A 22,205-nucleotide genomic window follows, 5' to 3' on the forward strand; every position below is an offset into this window, starting at 1 on the left:
GTCGAAAGGAACGTTTTTGTTTGATTCTGTAAACTACTGACAATATAACGAATGAATGAAAAATACACACATTTGAGAAAAATGGAAACGGATAAAGAATTTTAAAAATATATGTACAAAAATATTAGATACTGTGTATAACACACAATTAGAACAAGTACAAAAATGCTAAACCATAAATGCAACAAATATGGCAACAAATGTATACGAAAGTTCAAAAAAGATGAAAAGTCAAATACGATGAATTTATCTATGATTTTATCGTGGATTGATTTGGAGAAAGAGAGTTTGCAATATGTATTTAAAAAAATGATAGCATCCCTCCGTCCAAAATGGCTAATTGGGTAGTGGTAATTGTTTGTTTTTTAAAGGTTGCAAAGCAATGGTAATAATTTGAAAGGGAAAACGTCCATTGTTCGCGAATCTTTGGGGCTCGGTCGGCTGTACCTGCTGACTGCTGGCGATGTCCAGGATGCGGGCCAGCTCCCTCAGGTCTCGGGTCACCTCCTTCAGCAGCAGCTTGAGGCGGTTGCCGATGACGTGGACCTTCTCCTTGGCCTCCAGGCAGTCGCCGCTCTGCGAGTTGACCAGCAACTGCAGCGCCATGTCCTGCAGCGACGCCACCTTCCGCTGAGAGTCCAGCAGCTCCTGGCGGATTTGCTGCAACCGCGAGTCAGACCTGTTACTAGGGCCCGAGCGGCCATTTTGGTTCAGTAGCGCGCTCAAGAATGTTTTTAAAAAGTCAGCCCCCAAAGCCAGTGTCCCTTAGCAACCTGAAATTTGGCAGATGTGCCTATCATGAGTAGAGCCACAAAAAAGTCTCAAGAACACATGGCCAAAAAGACACAGGGAGTCTGCCACTTGGGTTTCAAGTGGAAATGTTGTCTCTGTAACACACTAATTCAATCTCATTGGTCAGGAGTTTTGGTCCTTGCTCTGAAGTTGAGGAATCCCCCGCAGCGAGAAAAAATGTCCGTACCGTGAGCGCTTTATGGTGCTCTTGCAGGGTGTCGCTGTCCTGGATGGGGTCGACGGGCACCACCTCGTTACGCCTGCGGTCGATGTTTTCCAACCAGAGCAGGAGACCGTGACTCATCTCGTGGAAGTCCTGTTTGTGGGATCGGCAGTGGTGGCAAGTAAATACTTTGTCACTGCACGCTATCTTTACTTGCGTGTTTATATTTCTGACGACTTTTTACTTCCAAAACATCTGTGTCTAATTGACGCTGATCTAAAAAGGTTTATACTGTCTGGTAATTGCGTATAGATGTCACAAGATAGTGGCAACGGACTACTTTTGTCTCAATAAAGTTGCTCAACTTACTTCAACAGGTGAGTTTTTCAGCAAATAAGGGAGACAATTCTGTGACTAGGCAAATTTGAGAATGCCAAATGTCGAGGTTCGCTGTATTGTTTATATTTGACATTAAAAATACATTTTTACTTTTGTACCTACAGTACATTTCATACTGCCATTATTTTACTTTTCCTCAAGCACACGAGTTGAATCAATACGTCTACTTTTACCTTAGTACAGCGTATAATGACTTTTGCCACCCGTGGGTGTTAGTTCATTCCTTCCTCCCTTCCTTCATTCATTCATTCATTCATTCGTCTTGCATTGCGCTTCTCCTCACGCGGGTCGCGGGCGTGCTGGAGCCTATGCCAGCCATCTTCGGGCGGGAGGCGGGGTACACCCTGAACCGGTCGCCAGCCAATCGCAGGGCGCAACCATTCACGCTCACATTCACACCTACGGGCAATTTAGAGGCTTCAATTAACCTGGCGGGTGTTGTTGTTATTGTTTAACATCATCGCAAACTCGTTCTCCCACCTGGCACTGCATGAGGGCTCCTTGTAGCGAGGACCGCCACTCGTCCAAGGAGGCGGCCAGCTTGTCCCAGTGGTTGTTCATGTCCTTGAGTTTGGCCCGCAAGTCCTTGGACTCGTCCGTGTCCGAGTGCACGAAGTCGCCGCTGCACAGGTTGATGGACAGCACGATGCCCTTGCGCTTGTCCCAGGCCCTCTGCAGCTCCTGGACACATGCCCGCGAGCCGTTTCAGCCAACTCCAGAGAAGAACAATTGGTTCTCACCTTCGGCTTCCACAAAGGATGTTTCAACATGAATCCAAAAGGCTTCTTCAGTTCCAAATGTTCGGTGTAAGAGCCCCCCACTATTTATGTCCCTGCTGGGCGCTTCCCCACGAGGTGTTCATCTTGATAGCACGTTTTTATTTACTTTTCGTCAAAGTCTTGTGACTACAATGTAATTTAGTTTTAGTCCTAATTTTTACCCAGTCCCTCAATGATCATGCTAGCTATATTTCAATTTCCAGCACTGATCAAATTTCGAACCGAAGAAACCTTTTGAAAATCGACCGTAGCGGGCTGAGAGTCTACGCAGACATACGGTATCACCTTGAGCTTCTTGATGCGGAACTCGATGGTCTGGATGTCGGTGCTGAGGTCCAGCCTCCGCTGCTGCTCCAGCTCGTCGCCCGCCTCCCGCAGCCACGTCCGGATGTTGTTGAGATCCGAGTTGAGCCGCTGCCACTGCTGCTGGTTCTGCTTGGTGCGGATCTCCTTGCTGAGGTCCTGAGCCTGCAGGAGCTCCCAGCGTTCGATCACGCCTGCGACCAAACCAAAAACAACCTAAAGACTACTCGTTCCCAGAGGAGGGGAGGGTAGGATTCTGAGGCGCAAGTCTTCAGTCTGAACCTTCAAGTTTCAAGCAAGGCCCAAGTTACTGTGGCAAAAATCAAGCGAGTCGAGTCGAGTCGAGTCTAGTCACGACTTGAGTTCTGCAAGTCACAAGTCAAGTTGTAGAATCTTGCTCGGTCACAACCTTTATATGCACAATGTTAGCCACTTTGAACTCAGCATCTGCACCTAAGTAAGATAGCGGCACTAACACATTCACAATCGCATTCATTTGTAACGGTATCACCACCAATCGGCGTATTGCCGAGAAATTGACCCCCCCCAAAAGGTTCAGAATTGCCTAAAGATGCCACAAGATGGCGGCAAAGCACTACTTTTGTCTAAATGCAGCTCCTCAAATCACTTCAACATTGTTTCTTGGCACGATGATGCCACAAGATGGCGGCAAAGCACTACTTTTGTCGAACTGAAGCTTTTAAACTAGTTCCTTGGCACCAAGGTGCCACAAAGCTTTGATTTTGTCTAAATAAAGCTCCTCAACTCACTTCAACATAGTTCGTTGGACCAAGATGCCAATAAACGGCCCCAAAGCAATAGTTTGATTGCTTAGCACGCAATAGTTGTATTGCAAATACAAATACAGTCAGGTCCTTTTTCCAGCAAATAACGGAAGACGGGTTACAAAAAAACACTTGGCATGAAGCTTAGTTTAATGTTTGACCAGCTGTCGGTCAGCTAGTTAATGTAGCTGACCTAACCTAACCTGTCTGTGTGGGTTTTGCAGTGACCGATGACGTTAGATGCCGTCGTTGTCGTGGAGTTGAAAACCTGACATGCTGCCATTCTAACTTAAGTTCTCAAACAGGCGACATAAGTCTGACTCACAAGTAAATCAGGCGGCGGCTCTCGGAACGCAGCGGGCGCCTGGCGTGACTTACCAGACGTTTGCGACTCGGAGCTGCTGGGATTGGCCAATCCGGACGCCGCGTCCTCTTCCTCTTTCAACTCGTAGCCCATCCTCTTCACCGTGTCGATGTTGCCGCGACACTCGCCCAGAAGTCTCATCTGCGCGCAGCACACAAGAAAGGAAGAGCAGCTCGTGGGGACATTTGACGTGACGCCACTTCCGAGAAATATGGCGGTTTCAAACATAAAGACGCAAAAAAATGCATATGTACATATTCAAATGAAAAAATGGAACGAAAGACGAATAATAATAGTAAAGTATCGCTTATTACGTTATCATTTTATTATTTGATTATATTATCATTATTATACATGACATAAATACTTTGGTATATTATCTCATTAAATAATAAAAATCACAAAAAATCTAAAGGAAATTATACAATAAATCAAGTACAACATATTATTATAATTTTAAATACTAAATACAAAAGAATACAAAATACCCCAAAACTAAATATTTCCAAAAATGAACGTTTGAATGAAAATGAATGAATTCTCATCAGCAAACATACGTATCCCATGTAGGAGGCATCGGGGTCGACGGCGGCGGGCGTGCGGCTGCGGCCGCTTTCGGCGTGCGGCGGCTGAACGTGCGGAGAGTCCGACGAGGCCGCCTCCCCTGCGGACACGCAGCGTTCACACACACAACACTGAGCGTATGCGTGCCGTTCACGGGTGAAACACGTCAAATGTGAGCGGCCCCGTCCAGACAAGGACGCGGGTTGAACGTCGTCGGCGTGGACTTCCATCAGCGTCATCTGCCTCTGTGCGGACGGAGGCCCGTGCCAAGATCACGTGACGCTCATCAGCCACCCCCTTTGCCAACAGAGGTGGCATCACAACATGCAAAGAGGTTTTATAGACCTTTTCATTATGTTTGGAAACAATAGGTGACGGGGTACTTCTGGGTGGCAGAAAAGTGCTCGACTACCACTGACTTGAACTGAAAACGATGGCGAGGAAGATCATTTGAGTGGATGTCGTAAATAGCCGTGCAGACAAGATCAGAAGACTGCCGAGAAGTGGAGTGGTCACCTCTAAATGGACAGACTGGGAAGCAAACCACCATTGGCTCCAAATATCTGTTATCGGCCTCCTTGGCTACTAATAATCGCTGACAAAAACTATATCGGTCTGTCTCCGGTTGAAATGTAAATTACGTCTCTGTTGGAAGCGATTTTCCTCACGTAACGTCTTCCGCTCGACTGACGCTTCACACTTTCAAAGTACGGCGGTCGAGGAGGCTAAAATCATCACTGAAGCCATTTAACCCGTTGACGAGCATTTTGCTTTGGTCAAATGACATACGGTATGTGGACGGGTTAGTTTATTATGAGAATGCTTGAACCTTTGCCACCCGGGAGTACGTGTGAAAAGGTCTATAGTTCACACAGCATTAAGCAACGTGAGATAGAAGACGCTGGGCTCGGCTCCATTTCGACGAGGTCACAGTTTGCCATGAATTGCGGGGACCAACGGAAATGCAACGGAGCCCCCGGTGTTAGAAAAGGGTTACTAACGGTTACCAAAGGTGGAAATGAACACAAATCCAAAAGCGGTGAAAGCTCTAAGACGAGAAGTGCCACTGAGTTTGTTATTCCCGGAGGCATGCTTGGTTGCCTACCAGCGGAGCACCTCAGGGTTTTCTCGGTTAGTTTAACAAAGGCCTCCGGGTTCTCTGGGATCACTACATCTGGAAGACACATTGTGAAGCACACACACGTTCATCACTGGAGTCAACCTCCCGCCATTTTGTTGAGTGTCTAAGTAACACACCGAGCCATTTAACACTCACAACTGCTGCTAGTTCTACTGGGTTGAAAAAACATGGAAATTAAGGGCCACAGTATGAAGTGAAAGACTAGCAGAAGATAATTTAAAAGTACATATTTTCCTGATATATTCAGTTATCGCCCATGTTTTCCAATACTGCTCCAATTCCAAGTGAACTCATGTCATTCGTTGGCTGCCAAACAATAATAATAACCAAAAAAAACACGCACGCTCACACATTTAAGAGCGCGTAACAAACACTGACGCCAATTTAGCAATTATGCTACTAGATTTAGCATTTGTCTCAGGTTACCCTAGCAACTCTTAGTTGAAAAGATAAGAGAGACATTCAATTGAGTTATACAGATTCTAGGTCTCATTCAAGGTCAAACAAGTTTTGAAATGATTTATCTTGGTCTTATTTTCTTAAATCACAAAAACCTGGCATTTGTACAGCGGTGTGAAGGCTTTTTATATTCACTGTATATTAATTTCATATTGCGTTATGTATGCAAATAGATTTTTCTTCAACATAAAATCTATTTTTTGTGAATATGCGTGGTTGTCTTGAACTGATTAATTGTATTTACATTTGTAAATAACCCCAGGTGAATTTCGTATGTTGCAAAGCAGTAATCTATTTGGTACTTATTGCGTTGTTTACAATCGGTTAAGTCGAACTTCCCGTTTGATATTTGGATGCTTTTATTTTGAAAGGACTTCCTGTTTTGAGTGAGCGCGAACCCGTTTAATGGCAAAGAAAGGACTGAAAAGTAAAAAGTCGACACGGAGCGAAATAATTGAACAGCATTTTGTGCTAAGCAACCCCCTTGATGGAGACACAAGGTATGTTTATTGTGTAAATGAATCGCGACACATTTGTGCTACCAGAAATGTATATTTGTTGATTTTTGCTGCCAGAGCTCCAGATTACTGATTTTGTAAGCGTTAAGATAGATGGCTCTGAGTGTATGCCTTTTAGTTTACACCTTGTTTTTGGTGTATTCCCAAGCTCTTGCGGTGAAATTGCTGCTTTCCACTGTACGAGATAAATATGGATGAAACAAAACTTTATCGTAGGTTTACAAATAAAAATGCGATGACAAACAACCAAGTATAACATTTTTGCTGCGATGGCCACGGCGAAGTCCACGTAAGGTTCGCCGTAAATACGCAACGACATCGTCATTTAGCAACTTTTAGCAAGAAACAGACCCGCCAGCAAGGAACATCAGCAGGCATCGAGTCTCGAGGGCTGACCTGACAAGGCGGAGGCGGGCCGCTGCGAGAAGTCTCCCTCCTCGCTCTGCTGCTCCCTCAGGGCCCGACTGGCGCTCTCCAGACCGCGGCTCAGGTCGTAGTCGTGGTCCCACTCCAGCGGGATGGAGTCCACGCTGGCCGGCGTGTCCCGGCCCGAGCGCTCGGTCCGCAGCTGCGCCGCCGGGGAGGCCGCCGAGCGTCCCGAGGAGGCCAGCGGCGACAGGAAGCCGTCGCCCAGACGCTCGCTCCACGGCGGGGGGCCCGACAGATCGCCCGACAGGTCCCCGGGCTCGTCCAGCTCCAGCTCGCGATCCGAGAGCGACACTTCGCCGTCGTCCTCGGCCAGCTGAAGGAGAATTCATCACATCGTTGGACCCGTAACTATCGTACAGTGAAGAGCGAAAATACCCCAAACAAGTTCATACTGTACTGTAATTACCTATCAATGCCACAAGATGGCAACAAAGGACTACATTTCTCTAAATGAAGCTCCTCAACTCACTTCAACAGTTCTTTGGCACCAAGATGCCTCCGGATGGCGCCAAAGCAATACTGTTATTGCTCTGGCCTAAGCACAAAACCAGTGGCTAATGGAGGATAAGTTCCGTAAAAAAACAAAATATGTCAACATCTTCAAATGTTATATTATTATGCATATCAACAGATGTTTCCTACATATTGGGCATATTATAATTCATCAGTATGTCATTATATAGCACTGCCAGGAGCATACACCAACATGCAATGTAATCTTCTGTTTACATTTCTTTTAGTTCCTCCTCAATGCTGCTCTATGCTTTTGTTTGCACTTTATCTATATTGTTAATACAAGTGTTGTGACTATTACAGCTGTGGAAATATATTTCGCTATCTGCGCAGAGTACAAACAGAAGGTGTTTGAGGCCTTACAGGTAGGCGGATGAGCTTCTTGTAGTAGCGCTCGACTCGTCCGAACACCTCCTGACAGTAGCGCTGCAGCTCTTCGAGCTCCTCCTCAATGACGGCGGCGTCCAGCGGCTCGCTTTTCTCCATCAGCGCCTCGCCCTGGTGGAAGATGCCCTCGATCTTGGCCGTGGTCAGCGAGATCTCCTGCTGGAACGACTGCGGGACGATAGAAAGTGTGACGCGAGGCACGGGCGGTGACCTCTGCCGAGTCGTGGTGGAACGGTTTACGATGGAGTGTTCCGGACCGTAGCTATCACTTTTTCAAACTGGAATTATCGTAATGACCGTGTTTAGCATCTTTGATCATTTCCACAGCACGCAAACCCCAAGAAGATACAAACCATATTTTTTTGTCGAACAATTCATAGTCAAAAAAAATTTTTGTCTTGTAATTTTGGCTAATATTTTGTTTATAAAAAAAAACATTATGTAATGATGTATTTGTCATAACAGTTTTGTATTTTCCCCTCATATATATGTATTGTTCAACTATTTAAATGCATTTTTAAATTATATATTTTGCATTTGTTTCATATTTTGTATGTTTAGTACAATATATATATATATTTTTTAAAAATGTTTTTTCATCTCTTTGTGTATTTTGTTTCATATTTTGCACTTTTTATCTTTTTTTACTTTGTGTAAGTTTATTTTCCCCAAATCTTTTGTAATAGTTCTGTACTTTCCATCTAATGTTTTTGTATTGTGTTTATTGATTTATTTTTATTTTTTACAATTTTGCATTTTTTTAATTTTTACTTTTATATTGTGTTTTTGTATTTTTAGCCAAATATTTTGTCTTTTTCCATTTGGTGCATTTTCTATCTGTTTTTGTATTTTGTCTCTAATGTTTTTAGTCTTGTTTTTGTATTTTTCACGTAATATTTTCCGATGTGTGTATTCTTCAGTCATGATTTTGGTATTTTTTTTGTCAAAATGTTTTTCTTCTTCTTGCATTTGTGTCGTATTTTGTATTTCTGTCTAATAGTTGGTATTTTAAATTTGAGCCTTTTCATCTATTCCTGTTTCATATTTAGTATTATTTTCAAATATTTATTTTAGTACTATTTTCCCACAATATTTGTATAATATAAGTATGTCTTTCATATAATATTTGTGCAATTCTGTCAAATGTTTCCAAATTAAGGTGTGGATCGTGGATTTTTGGGGACGTGTTAAATAGAAACTTGTTGTAATTCGATTTGTAACAGCACGTTACCGCCACCTACAGGACTGTAGTGGAACAGTAACATCTGGTACGTTCTGATTTAGCAATCAAAGCAACTGTCGTGTTCAGGATTGAGTGTCCTTTTATTCACTGCAACCACTCGAGGTTCTTGCGCTCTCTCACCCTGAGCTGTTTGATCTTGGCCTGGATGTCGCACTCCGAGAAGTGTTCGATGTTGGTGAGCTGCAGGTCCATCTCGGTCAGCCACACCAGGATGCCGTCCCTCGCTGTCTCAAACTCCTCCCTCTGACTGATGAAGTGCTGAATAGGCAGTAAGAACACACACCTTGTCATAATGCAGACTAACAGGCACAGTTGCATGAAAAAGTACGTGAACCCTTTGGGATGCGTTCGGCACTGTCGTGAGTGACTCGCTGCTCTCCCTAGGAGTGGTCGTCCTGTAAAGACGACTGCAAAATGCTCACCGAGGTCAAGAATAATTGTAGAGTGTCGGTAAGTAAAACATGAAACATTAAACATTATACATGAATGGATCTTATTGGAAGACTGCTTTGTTACCTCAGGGCCTGGACGCAAATCAAAGGTTCACATACTTTCTCCACCCTGGACTTAGATAAAGATCAGGTCACATTTTATGAGCAGTTAATGCAGAAACCCAGGGGCCTCGCGTACAAGAGGTGCGTACGCACAAAGAACGTGGCGTACGTTCTTTTTCACGGCAAAGGTCCGACGTATCAAGAGTGAAATGACCGTGGAAATGTGCGGTGCCTCACGCCAACTGCGTGGCTGGCCGTACGCACGTTTCTACAGCTTTTGGTGCTTTGGCGATACTTACAGGTGATGCTGGGAAACCGTTACCATAAATCTGCACATCAGAGACACATGAACAATTAGCAGTGATGAACAATTAATGCCCGGCAACATTTGATTTCGACAATGTAATTGAAGCAAGGACTCAGAATTGATTTGTTAACCAGTGTACTTAATGAGTCAGCCGCATGTGCTCCCACCACCCCTGAGAAAGCAGCGTCACCCGTGATCGCAGCGATTCTCCCCTCGAACGGGGTGAGGCCCTCAGGTGCAGGGTTCATTTAAATATGATTTGCATATTTAAATGTGGGCGTGGACACGGGAGGAGTCAGCGACTCCGGCACGTGCGCTCATTTCCACGTTGATTGGAATGTACGAAGGAAATGTGTTTGGATTCATGCGTGCGTACGCACAGATTCATACATCTGGATATTTTGGAGCGCAAGACGTTTTCTGCATTTGAGCTCACGCCATGTTTTAGTAGGAAATCCACGCAAGTCTTTGTACAGAGGCCGCAGGTCATTTCAAAGGGTTCACATATGTTTTCTCCTAAGTTGTACATGATAGACGTGACTGTGGGCACCTTGAGCCGGCGGAGGATGGCTGCCACCCTTTTCTGCAGATTGTCCCAGCGCTGGTTGGCGCTGTGGGCCATCTCCTTGAGGCCGCAGCTCGCGTCCGTACGGTTTTCTCTGGCCAGGCGACGGTACTGCTTGTTCAGCAACTCCAGCTGCGTCAGGCTTTCGTGGACCTGCCGCTGAAAGGCCTACGGACACGCACAGGAGAAATCTCGATATTCTTCTCCTAAATGTTTTTTTTTTCCTCTTGTAAAAAAATTGCATTTCAATTTTGTAATATTTTCACTTTATTGTCCTAAAATGAAGACCTTTCTCACAAAATTGTCCATTTGTAAGAACTTTATTTTTGTAACATTTGAAGTTTATTCTCCTAAATATAGGACTTTTTTTCCCGGAAACAATAACAACATTATACTTGTAAAATATTTTTTTGTAAAAACTATGATTTTATTCTTGTACAAATATGACTAACAATATCCTTGTAAAACAGTTTTTGTTAAGATGACTCTCCTGATATTTGAACTTTATTTTCCGACTAATTTCTTTTTTTTTGGAGAAAATTATGATTTTAACCGTGTACAACTGTGATTCTTTTCTCACAGAATTATGACTTCATTCTCATATTTTTTTATTTTCCTGAAACTAGGACTTTTCTTTTTGTCAAATTACCCCTCTGTACTTTTCTCCCCTCAATTATGACTCTATACATTTTGATACATTTTAAATGTTTCCTCTAAAACGTTTTGTTGGTTGTTGTTGGTAAAATTATTACTTTTTTCTCATAAAAATACAACTTTTTTTTCATGCCAAATTGTAACTCGATTCTTTGATGTTTTATAAACTTTATCCTGCTGAATTTGTTTTCCCTCATAAACTGCCTCTTTTTCCTCACAAAATTCCCACTCTCTCTCAAAATTACGTCTTTACCCTTGTAAAATTACGATTTAGTTGTCTTGTAACACTCCAACTTTATACTCATAAAATTATTACCATTTTCATAAAATGATGATTTCATTCGAGTAATTTCCTCACAAAACGAGAACTTTATAGTCGTGATATGAGTACCTCAAATTTCTTGAGTTCCTCCTTGGCTTCGGTGTACAAAACGCCAGAAGAATTGGGCAGGGCGGCCGTCCTCTCGGAAGCGGTCAGCCACTCCTCAAAGCGGGAAAAGTCCTCCAGGAATTTCTGCCACAAACGCCACGTTTCCTCAATCCTGCATGACGACATGCCGTTTGGTTCAACATCAGAGGGAGGGGACTCCAGTCACATGACTTGACTCGAGTCAGACTGAAGTCGCTCATTTTAGGACTGGCTAAAAAAATCCTTGCCTGTTCGTATTTGAATTTTCAAGCTAGTGTGCCATTTGTTTTGTTTTGGAAAGAAATCTTTTTTGGAGTAGCGCACGCAACTGGATTGTATGCATCATCTGGATTTAAGGATTATGCTTTTGGTGAATTTGTAAAACAGAAAAAAACTGAATTTGTAAAACAGTAAGATGCCCTACTTGAGTCTCCTTTCCATGGAGGAGGCGCAGATGCTCCTCCACCGGCGGTCCAGACTGCGCGTGGCTTGCTGGATGGAGTCGCACTCGCCGTCTGTGGCGCAGGCGTCGCAGTCGTGCAGCAGAACCTCGCACAGGTTCAGCACTGACGCCACGCCGGTGCTGTGCTTTTCGATGTCGCGCTGAAGCTCCTTTATAAAAAAAAAAAAAAAAAACAACGTGAACATTCTGTCGCATTCCGATAGTGGTGACAAAAGTACTCACGCACACCCTGTACTTAAGTACAAGTAGAGATACAGTGAACCCCCGCACATTCGCGTTTGGGCATTCTAAAATTGAACGATTGGCAGATTCTTTGGGGAACCTATACACCATTATTTGCTGAAAAATAACAGCATTTATTTGGCGCCATTCGGTGCCATCTTGGGGCCAAGGAAGCAAACTGAAGTGAGTTGAGAGCTTAATTTAGACAAAAGTACCTTTTGAAGAGTAAGTCCAAAAAATAAATACTCAATTAAAGAACGCATACCAGAAAAATCTCCTGGAACAAAGTATTTGTACTTTGTTACTTCCCACCATTGCATTGTGATGTTATAAAATGGATTCCTCCACTAACCTGCTGCAGTTCGAGTTTCCGCTGAATGTCTTGGAAGTCGCAGGCGTCGTAGGCGATGGGCTGGGACAGCTCGGTCTCGATGTGGGCCAGCCAGGTACGCAAGCTGCTCATGTTCTTGTCCAGCTGCTGCACGGCCACCAGGGTTTCTCTCAGCTTCTTCACCCTGCCGACAACAAAGTTGAAAACAACCTGGAGATGATGGGAGGTAATAGGGTTGGGCGATTTGGCAATTTTATCCATTCATTTGACGACGACTGCAGTTCAAAGTTTCTCCTCACTGATGTGCACTGTTTACACTAACAACATGGCTGCAAACAGAGAGGGGCTACTATCGAGGAGAAACAAGTTCTCTTGAGACTTTGGAAAGAAGAACTTGGGGAAACCTAACTCCTGAATCACAAGACAATGTCCAGGATGGACCAAAGCTACAGAAATAAGAAAGCACAAGTCTGGAATCTTAGATTAGCACTCTTGGCAAGTGGAACAAGGTCATTTTTCTTATAAATACACAATTGCTTGCTTAACTGTATTTCAAAGCTGTACCCGGAGATGACGGTGACTATTGCGTCTCCTTACCTGGCGCCGATGAGGCCCAGGAGGTGCTGCCAGCGGTCGTTGACTTTGGTAAGCTTGTGTTGGATTTCGGCAGCCTTGCTCTGGTGGCTGGCCCGGGCCAGACGCTCTCCCAGCTGGTGGAGGTGCAGCTTGTTCTCCTCGGCCACAGTGATCTCCTCCTGGTAGTCCTAGGGACGCCAGTGGAAATCTTGGAAATCTTGTATAAAAATTCATGTAGTATACTGGAACGGGGAGTACCAGGATTGCCAAAGTCAATTTTTTTCCTGAAAGAGCTTATTATTTTAATGACTCCAATAAAATATGCCCTAACCCAAATGACATCATCCACTCCCAACTTCGAAGATAGCTCCTTTTGTTTGAAACTGGCCAAGTCAATTTCCAGACTTAAACCCTACAGAGCATGCATGTTACCTCCTTGCATGTTGACTTTTGCATTATTCTTTTGTGACACTTTTCATGTGTTAGTTTTGGGCAGTTACACCCTTCAGTCTTCTCCGTTCCAGGTCAAATACATGCTACATAGGGTTTAAGTCTGGAGAGTGACTTAGCGGGTCTCAAACAAAAAGGTGCCATCTCAAAATCAGGGCTGTCCAAACTATTTCCTCCGAGGGCCGCATACAGAAAAATCGAAGGATGGAAGGGCAGAAAGTAGAGGAAACATTTTTGCTTCTGAAACAGAATAATCTTTATCCGCCAGTATGAACAGACATTTTGTAACCATTTTGGTTGTAAAGTTGTTGCTTTGCATCTTTGTATAGCTGCAAAAGCTCAATATCAGTGACTCATCAAAAACAAGGTTTTAGTTCCTAAAAAAGTACATTTAATATTAGTGTAAACCACTAACATTATCCAGTTTGTACATTAACACACTGCTTGAATATGGGAAAATAAAAACTGATTCAGGCGGCACGGTGGCCGACCGGTTAGAGCGTCAGCCTCACAGGTTCGAGGACTCGGGTTCAATCCCCGGCCCCGCCTGTGTGGAGTTTGCATGTTCTCCCCGTGCCTGCGTGGGTTTTTTCCGGGCACTCCGGTTTCCTCCCACATCCGAAAAAACATGCATGAATTGGTGACTCTAAATTGCCCGTAGGTGTGAATGTGATCGCGAGTGGTTGTTTGTTTGTATGTGCCCTGCGATGGGCTGGCGACCAGTTCAGGGCGTACCCCGCCTCCTGCCCGATGGCAGCTGGGATAGGCTCCGGCACGCCCGCGACCCTAGTGAGGAGAAGCGGCTCAGAAAATGGATGGATGGAAAAACTGATTCAATTCAAATGTTTTGTACATCAATCAAAATTGCATCTAAATAAGTGCTTGAAAACAAACAGTTGTAAAAGATTAAATGCAAATGTTTTGTACTTAAAGTTAAATACAAGTGAACTGCACTCCACAAATGTAGTGCACTGGATTTAAAAAAAGCCATTGTAACATCATGCACAGTTTTGATGTTTGAATGTTTTTACGTCTCAAAAGTATTCGCTGTCTGTTCTGTTTTTATTTATGTTTATTTACTACAGAGGACAAATTCCTCGTGTGTTTTTGACATAGTTGGCAAATAAAGATGATTCTGATTTTGTTTAACCATTTCATTCAGTGATTCCTTGCGTAGCACTGAAGAAAGCTCACGTACCATTAGTGGTAGACGTACTTCTATCCAAAAACAATATGATTATGATTATGACGCACGACAACTTTTTGCGCTACGTACTTTGCGCAGCCGCTCGATCATCTCCTCGATGCTGACGTCCCCGTTTTGCGACACCTTGCTCTCCATGCCGGTGAGCCACTCGCACAGCTCCTTGTACTTGTCAGCGAAGACGCTCCACTCGTTCAGCTTCTCGGCCACCTGCTGCCCGCGCAGGGATAGCTGCACATATGGAGAAGCGGTTGACAAAGTGAAGCAACATGGAGCACATACAGTGACACACAAGTGGTGAGAGTGCGAGTGGGTGGTTTGGTGTGTTTCCTGTCTTTTCGGTTGGGCCAGCACAAACAGGATGCCGTGCACAAGGTTTCAGTGCAGCCACTTCGCAAAAAGGAAATAGGGTGTTCATAAAGTCTCTTGAAATACAAAAAATACATACATAATAAAATCAATTGATGAGATAGCTTCATCGTATTTATGTACTCAGTGGGTATCATTGACCGCCGTTCTCGTCCTTCCACATTTCTCCACCAATTCCAACTTCAAACTGTTCAGCTTATGCAACATGTAAATAACTATTTAATAACATTCCCCAAATCATCACGATTTCCCACATAAAGAGATAATTTAAACATTTACTGTACCTCCTCCTTCCACATTTCTTGACCGATTCCAAACATTCCAATTTCAAGTTTCACATTCTACATTTCCACAATTCCACAGTTCAGCTTAAGCACGTCGGCATTCACACACAATTTCTACATAAATTGCATTCTCTACTTGTCATTATTATCGCGACACGTGCATCCGTCACCTGGTGGCAGATTTCGTCCCACATGCGATGCAGCAGCTCGATGCGTTCCTGCAGCACACAAAGGTCCTCGGCACTGATGTAGCGCGACAGCGACTCCCGCAGGACGGTCAGGTGGGTCAAATCTCCAGTCCAGCCTTCAATGGCGCTCTCCAGGTCCTAGAAAAATGTGGACCCACCCTTGTGGCATAAGTCCAAACATGGAAAAACACTAAAAATCACAAAGAAAGATGGTATCTAGCGTGCCTTGCAGTGCATCTGCTGGTCCTGCAGGTCGTCGTGGTGATCGGGAAGAGGCTGAGAGAGTTGTCGTTTGAAGGCCCGAAGCTTCTCCAGAGATGCGCCGATACCTTTGTCACAGCGGTCCCAGTCCTGTCATGACACAATGCAAGCCGGAGACAAGATTGGAACATTTCAAGTCCAATTTCCAACACTTATCCCTGCTTAAATAAGATGCCTTTTTTTTTTGTTCTGTACTTTGTTTTGAAATGTCTATTCCTTTTAAATTGTTTTAATCATATAAAGCACATTGAGTTCCTTGAAAACGGTTTGCTCGATTTTGACTGTGCAATGCTAATGGCTCAACAAACATTTTTTGGTTGCCTGAAAAGTGATGGCTTTCGAGATGCGAGGATTCTGCCTGATAGACTCTGTATTTCTTTTCTGTGTACCGGTCGGTAGTACAAGAAGCTCCACCTTCAACAAGGTGCTGAGCTCCCTCCTCATTTCCTCCAGGCATCCGCTGGCTCGCTTCCAGCGTTGCTGGATGTCGGTCAGCTCGGCCTGCAGGGCCGCCTCGGCCCGGCCGTCGGCCGACAGCAGCAGTTGCCTGCCGGCCTCCACCGTCAGGATGTAGCTGCCCTGCTGTCGCTGCAGCACCTTCTCCTTCAGCTGGAGGAAGAAAGACAGAATCAAATCATCTGGAGAGCATTTGTTTCTTTAAGGGTAATGTTGTAAGTTGAGTTTGAAGCGTGATATTAAAGTTTTGGGGTCAATGAATCATTTTCCACTATTCGCGACAGGGCTCGGTCCCCAATTGTAATAGCTCACTGTAATTGCCTAGCCCAACAAAGTAGTGCTAAAGCTTGCGGCGCAAGACTAAAACGTTCCAGTTAGCAACCTGAACGGCGTCCAGCATGGCGCGAGCTTGCTGCAGAGGAACTTCGGTCCCGGGCCGAAGACCCTCGGCCGGTCGGGAGACGTCCAGGAGCCACTTGCGCAGCTTGTCCACCATGTCCCGGTAGCGCTGCCACTGGCGGACCAGGCCGTCGATGATGCCGCGCCTCTGCTGGGCGCGCCGCACCACGCCCTGCCACTGGTTGCTCAGCAGGGCCAGCTTCAGATTGAACTCCTTCCTGCACAATCCAGGAGGGAGGACACGTGTTTAAGAATATTCAGGGGCGGGCAAACTTTGGATTCTTTGAAATGGAAGGATGGGCCATGTCATTTGTAGATGAGGTAAAATAAAAACATTAAAATGGAACAAAAATAACTCCGTTTTTTTTTTTAGTACTTATCATTAATTTAAGTGTACATATTTAACCAATTATTCAAAGAATAAAAAAAATACACGTTCATGTATACATTTTTGTTTTACTAATATTATTACTTTTATTATATACAATTAATAAATTAACCATTTTTTAAAATTAGATACATGCAAACATTTTTAATTAAATACAATTTTAGAAAAAAAGTTCAAACATAAAAAATAATATTACAGGACTGGGCCGGATAAAAAAAGTGTTTATTTTTAATTCATTTAAATTAAATTTATTAACACATGATTCAACAAAATGAAATGAACAAATGTATGTATGTATTTTTATTTTAATAATATTCCAAAATGTTTAGTTTGACAATACATAAAGTGACCAATTACTTAAAATGATAAATGTAAAAAAAACATTTTAATCAACCAATTTTAGGGAAAAAAAACAGCTAAATGAATGCAAAAAATATTACAGAATTGTGGATAATATAAATGCTCGGTAGGCCGAATTAAAGAATGAAGCGTGCCCAACTTTGCCCATCTCTGCTTTCCATGTACATTGTTGGCTAAATACAACGGATTAAAAGCCTGTAAAGTCTACCTGTCATCCACTTGACCCTGTTCCAGCATCTTTTGTCCGTCACTGATGATGGAGTGGAGGATCTGCTGGCGACTGAACATCTCGGCCTGGAATAACTGCAAGACAACAAAAGATTTAAAAAACCCGGAGAGATCTTTAGGGAGTCGGAGAAAGGCCTCAAACCTCGTGAGCCTTCTGTTGCTCCATCAAACTCTGGTAGTTGCCGGAGATTTCCACAGCCAGATTGTGCTCCGTCTGGACCAAAAACTCCATCCACGTCTCGCATTTCTCCAAGAAGGTCTGTTGCTGAAGCAGGAAGGACTGCAGTTTGCTGCAGCAAAGGAAACCCACAAGTTTTTAGGCTCAAGTCTTAAACCCCGAGTTTTAAGCTAAGTTACTGTGTCAAAAATCAATCAAGTCGAGTCGAGTCCCTACTAAATTTCAAGCAAGTCGGGTCAAGTCACAACTTGGGTTAATTACGTCATAAATCCACTCATCCACTCTTGCTCAGTTATAACATATTTTTGCACGTTGACCACTTTGCACTCAGTATCTGTACTTACACTGACACTAAATCATAGTGAAGTCCAGATTAGCGCTGCAGCTATTGAATAGTTTTAGAATCGCTTATTCTATCGATTAGCCCATTGATTAATTGAGTAATTGCAGAAAAACAGATTTTGCATTATAAACAAAAAAAAATATACATGAGGTGCAGGTACTATTGTTGTCCACTTGGGGTCGCCATCCTCATGTTACACACTATAATACCTGTGACTCTCAGTGTGTGTGGCTTTAAAAGGTGGGGCTTAGCCTGATGTGTGACGTGAGTGTCAGCGAATGAGAGTGTAGAGATGGAGCTTGTGATCTCAGGTTAGCAGTAAGTACACTGGCAGTTGTGTCTATCCTTTGACCCCTTGTGGGGACCTTACAATACGTTCTAACTAGCGATGGTAGGCTATGAAATATTAGCTAACTTTATTACCTTGTGTTGGCGATCGTAGATCATTAATTGAGGCACGAGTTTCAGCTGAGCAAGTCCTAATTCCTAAACCTCATGTGACTGGAGTCCCCCGCCTCTGATGAGCTTCATACCTGAATCTCTCGGTGGTCTGCGCAGAGGCCGCCGACCAGTTCCTGTTCAGGTTCTGCATGCGTTTGATCTCAGAATCGTTAAGCGGTAGCCGGTAACCCAGCTCGTTGAGACGCTCCAATTCCGGCGCCATGCTGCTGAACTTCATCATCAGTCGCTGTCGAAAGACACGGCAGTTATGCCCGCACGTCCGCAGAAGTCATTCCAAACTCTTTGTGCAAACCTTCAGCTCCTGCATGCGCTCCTGGATGAGGGTCAGGTCGGTGGAGCCGTTGGGATCTTGCACCCTCAGAGCCTCCTCAGCTTCGACGACCCAGCCCGCTAAAGCATCCAGCTGGTGGTTAAAGGTTTCATAGTCGTGGACGCCGGTCTGGAGGGGTGAGGAGACGATCACTGTAAGGTGTTCTAATTGGCTGCTAGAATTACTGAACTGGAGTAGTCACGACAGTGCATGATGTACTGCTGGGCCTCACTGAGCTCAAGTAGTCATGTAAGGGTAGTCAAATAGTCATACGATTACTTTGAAGATGCTGCTTATTGTTAGCCTTGCTGTGCTGAAGTCCTCAAAGCAATACTTTGACAATGATGAAGGAGTTACGGCAGTATATGTATATACAATATGCGGTATATGGTGCTATACCTCACCGAGCTCAAGTACACAAGTACATTAAGGACACTGGACAGTCACGACATTGCGTGATATGCGGCTCGCTGCAAACCTTGTGTACCTGCAGCGTGACGAGTTGCCGGTTGAGCGCTTGCTCTACCGCCGCCAGCCTCTGAGAAAGCGCCAGGTGGTCCGACTGAATGGCGGAGGCGGCCGACGTGTCCACCTGCTGCTTCAGCTGATCTCCCAGCTCGTGGAGAACCTGCAGGGAGGCCTGCACCGGGACGTGGGAACGGAGAACCTCCTGACACAAAAAACACCGTGGAGATTTAATTTACAGAATAAGGGAGGGGTAAAACAATAACAACTTGATATGCTCTCTCTATATCACAGATTTTCACTTATATTGGGTGGGTTTGGAACATATCCCCCGCAATAAATTGGGGTTGACTGTCAAGCCGAGTGTTGCACTCACGCCACAGTGTTGAATCCAAGTGGACACATGCTCATCTGCGATATCCTCGCCGCACGCCGTCTTGAGGAGTTGCTCGGCTTTCTCCTCCTGGTGCTGGATGCTGGTGCAACTCTGCTGGTGAAGATCCTTGTAACCTTGCCACAGTTGGGAGAGACCCTTGCTGCTCCTCAGACGCTCAGATATCTCCTCCAGGAGACCGGACCACCTGAGGAGGACACAGAGCGGTTCTGGGCTGAGGTTAAGGAGCAAACATCCGGAAAAGGGCGCAACGTTCATCTGAGGTTGAGCGATGCTGCTCAGTCTATTGAAGGTGCTAGTCAGCACTCTAGCAAAGCATTCTTCTTCAAACCTTCAGAGCTGGTTCTTGAATCTGAAGAGGGTTCTGGCCAGCGCTCCAGCAGAGCAATCTTAAAACTTTATGTGATGGTTCTGGTCCTCGTCCACTGAGACTAAGGCGGGTTCTCGCCAGCGCTCTAGTTTTGCACACTTCCCCAAACGTTCAGAGATTGTTCTGGCCCTTGCCCACTGAGTCTAAACGGGGTTCTTGTCAGGGCTCCAGCAAAGCACTATTCAAACTTTCATAGATGGTTCTGGTCCTTGTCTGGTCCTTGTCGACTGAGTCTTACACCTCCACGGAGTCTAAGGAGAGTTCTAGACAGTGCTTTAGTAAGCACTCTTCTGGCTCTTGCCCTTGGAGTCAATGGAGCGTTCTAACATGTGCTCTGGTAAATAATTTTTCAAACTTTCAGAGATGCTTTCTAGTCCTTGTCCACTGAGTCTACAGCCTATGTCTATTGAATCTAAAGAGTGCTATAGTCAGTGCTCTAGCAATGCACTCTTCTTCAAACTTTCCTAGCTGTTTCTAGCCCTTGTTTAGTAAGTCTACAGCCCTTGTCCACTGAATGTACAGAGGGTTCTCGTCAGCACTCTAGTAAAGCACTTGTCTTTGTTTCTGACTCATGTCCTCAAAGTCTAGAGGGTTCTAGTCAGCTCTATAACACTCTTCAAACCTTCGCAGCAGGTTTTGGTCCTTGTCCATCGAGTTTATAGCCCTTGTCCACTGAGCCTAAGGAGGGTTCTAGGCAGAGCTCTTGTAAAGCACTCTTCTTCAAACATTTAGACATGGTTCAGTCTCATGTCCTCTGGGTCCCTCTGAGTCTATATAGAGTTCTAGTCAGTGCTCTATAAAAGCAATGTTCAAACTGTTAAAGATGGTTCCAGTCCTTGTCCACTGAGTCTAGAGGTGGTTCTTTTCTACGATTTAGTAAAGCAGTGCTCTCTTGGCCTTAGGGATGGCAGAATCTTCCAATTCTACGTGAAAACATATTAGACACCTTGCGTTAGCGTCCTTGAGGGCGTGATTGAGGGAGTCCGATACTGATGGGTGACACTCTTTCAGCAGTTGATGGGTCACAGCACCGAACCTCCTCAGACTGCTCTCTTGCTTCTCCAGTTCCTCTTGCAAACCCTGCACAGGCGACGCAAAGATGAACAGATCCACTCATCACATTCAAGAAAAATGACCATCATACCTGCAGACTCTGCACCTGCTGCTGAACAGCCTCCAAGGAGCCAGTGAGGAGGCGGAAGCGTGACACGGAATACCGTCCTTCCATCAGGTAGCCATTAATCTCTTCTGATGCACGTTTGTACAAAGTCCACTGATCCAACACTGATGTCAGACTGATCTTAAGCTGCCCGATCTGGAAACATATATTTTGTTTAGTATGATTTATGAGATAAATAGTCAAGAAAACAAAAATTTAAGGAACATACGAGGTGGTCTAGGTTGGCCCAGGTGTGATTGACACCTTGTAGCGTCTCCATGACAATAGCGCAGGCCTCGTCAGTTTTGTTCTGGACAAGAGCACAGCCCTGCTCCTCAACACGCTCCATTTCTTTTTCTTTGTCCTTCACCAGCTCCTCCATTTCCTGAGAGGTTGATTTGGAATTTGAAAAGAGAAACTCCACCTCAAAGAGTTATGATTCCCAAGATAGTTGACACGTGAGATCTACCTGGCAGTCCTTCAGCGCATTCTGTACCGACATCAGGTCCTCAATCCTGTGTTTTCTCTTCAACCGCTCTTCTTGAGCTCCCATCCAGGACTTCAGGGCTTGAACGCTGGTCTCATACTCCTGCCACATCTGCAGCAAGCTCTCCAGGAACTGGATCTGCAAAACAAATCATCCACTTTATTTTTTGGCCCACGATGCAAGACCACTGTCCCCATTCCGCTTTCTCACTCGTTCAATGATACGGCCCTGCAGGATCTGCCACCGTCGATTCATGACGCCCAGACGCTCGGCAAAGTCCGTCTTGTCACTACGCTTGCTCTCCACGTCATGAGCGCTGAGGTGCAGTACTGACTGATTGACAAAGTCCACAGTTAGCTGCTTGCAGCTTAAATCCACCCTGAAACCCTGAGAGAGATATAAAAAAAAGAAGCAGTGTAAATAACGCACTCTTAGGCAAGCTTCTCCATGTCACAAAGCTTTATCAGAAAACCACTTTTAAAGCGACACATAGAATCAGGTTATATGGATCTCAAGGAGAAATCAGATCTGAGACTTGGAAAGAGGAGCTTCAGGACCCAAAGCAGGGAAACGTTAGTGCTAAATCTCAA

The 22,205-nt window shown here is 44.6% G+C and overlaps 1 protein-coding gene across 10 annotated transcripts in view; it reads right to left on the bottom strand.

Annotated features, from left to right (window-relative positions):
• Positions 1 to 22,205, bottom strand: part of syne1b (spectrin repeat containing, nuclear envelope 1b) — a 103,718-nt gene that overhangs the window by 6,820 nt on the left and 74,693 nt on the right. For 8 of the 10 annotated variants that reach the window (XM_061695647.1, XM_061695638.1, XM_061695639.1 and 5 more), the window contains 31 exons: positions 21,826 to 22,002; positions 21,598 to 21,753; positions 21,358 to 21,513; positions 21,114 to 21,284; positions 20,916 to 21,049; positions 19,582 to 19,786; positions 19,228 to 19,410; positions 18,723 to 18,869; positions 18,502 to 18,656; positions 17,590 to 17,737; positions 17,428 to 17,522; positions 16,455 to 16,689; positions 16,031 to 16,225; positions 15,581 to 15,706; positions 15,338 to 15,493; positions 14,587 to 14,745; positions 12,882 to 13,048; positions 12,306 to 12,468; positions 11,693 to 11,880; positions 11,251 to 11,401; positions 10,191 to 10,373; positions 8,960 to 9,097; positions 7,573 to 7,764; positions 6,664 to 7,009; positions 5,255 to 5,323; positions 4,143 to 4,249; positions 3,600 to 3,726; positions 2,419 to 2,630; positions 1,835 to 2,035; positions 980 to 1,108; positions 448 to 660 (listed from right to left, as the gene is read on the bottom strand). In XM_061695647.1, coding sequence (XP_061551631.1) covers positions 448 to 660; positions 980 to 1,108; positions 1,835 to 2,035; positions 2,419 to 2,630; positions 3,600 to 3,726; positions 4,143 to 4,249; positions 5,255 to 5,323; positions 6,664 to 7,009; positions 7,573 to 7,764; positions 8,960 to 9,097; positions 10,191 to 10,373; positions 11,251 to 11,401; positions 11,693 to 11,880; positions 12,306 to 12,468; positions 12,882 to 13,048; positions 14,587 to 14,745; positions 15,338 to 15,493; positions 15,581 to 15,706; positions 16,031 to 16,225; positions 16,455 to 16,689; positions 17,428 to 17,522; positions 17,590 to 17,737; positions 18,502 to 18,656; positions 18,723 to 18,869; positions 19,228 to 19,410; positions 19,582 to 19,786; positions 20,916 to 21,049; positions 21,114 to 21,284; positions 21,358 to 21,513; positions 21,598 to 21,753; positions 21,826 to 22,002 — 5,184 coding nt within the window. Of the gene's footprint in view, positions 1 to 447; positions 661 to 979; positions 1,109 to 1,834; positions 2,036 to 2,418; positions 2,631 to 3,599; positions 3,727 to 4,142; positions 4,250 to 5,254; positions 5,324 to 6,663; positions 7,010 to 7,572; positions 7,765 to 8,959; positions 9,663 to 10,190; positions 10,374 to 11,250; positions 11,402 to 11,692; positions 11,881 to 12,305; positions 12,469 to 12,881; positions 13,049 to 14,586; positions 14,746 to 15,337; positions 15,494 to 15,580; positions 15,707 to 16,030; positions 16,226 to 16,454; positions 16,690 to 17,427; positions 17,523 to 17,589; positions 17,738 to 18,501; positions 18,657 to 18,722; positions 18,870 to 19,227; positions 19,411 to 19,581; positions 19,787 to 20,915; positions 21,050 to 21,113; positions 21,285 to 21,357; positions 21,514 to 21,597; positions 21,754 to 21,825; positions 22,003 to 22,205 lie in introns of those variants that run through there. The other 2 variants (XM_061695641.1, XM_061695646.1) reach the window with 2 other exon arrangements.

Source organism: Phycodurus eques, chromosome 14 (genome assembly GCF_024500275.1).
Source record: "Phycodurus eques isolate BA_2022a chromosome 14, UOR_Pequ_1.1, whole genome shotgun sequence".
Taxonomy (NCBI): domain Eukaryota; kingdom Metazoa; phylum Chordata; class Actinopteri; order Syngnathiformes; family Syngnathidae; genus Phycodurus; species Phycodurus eques.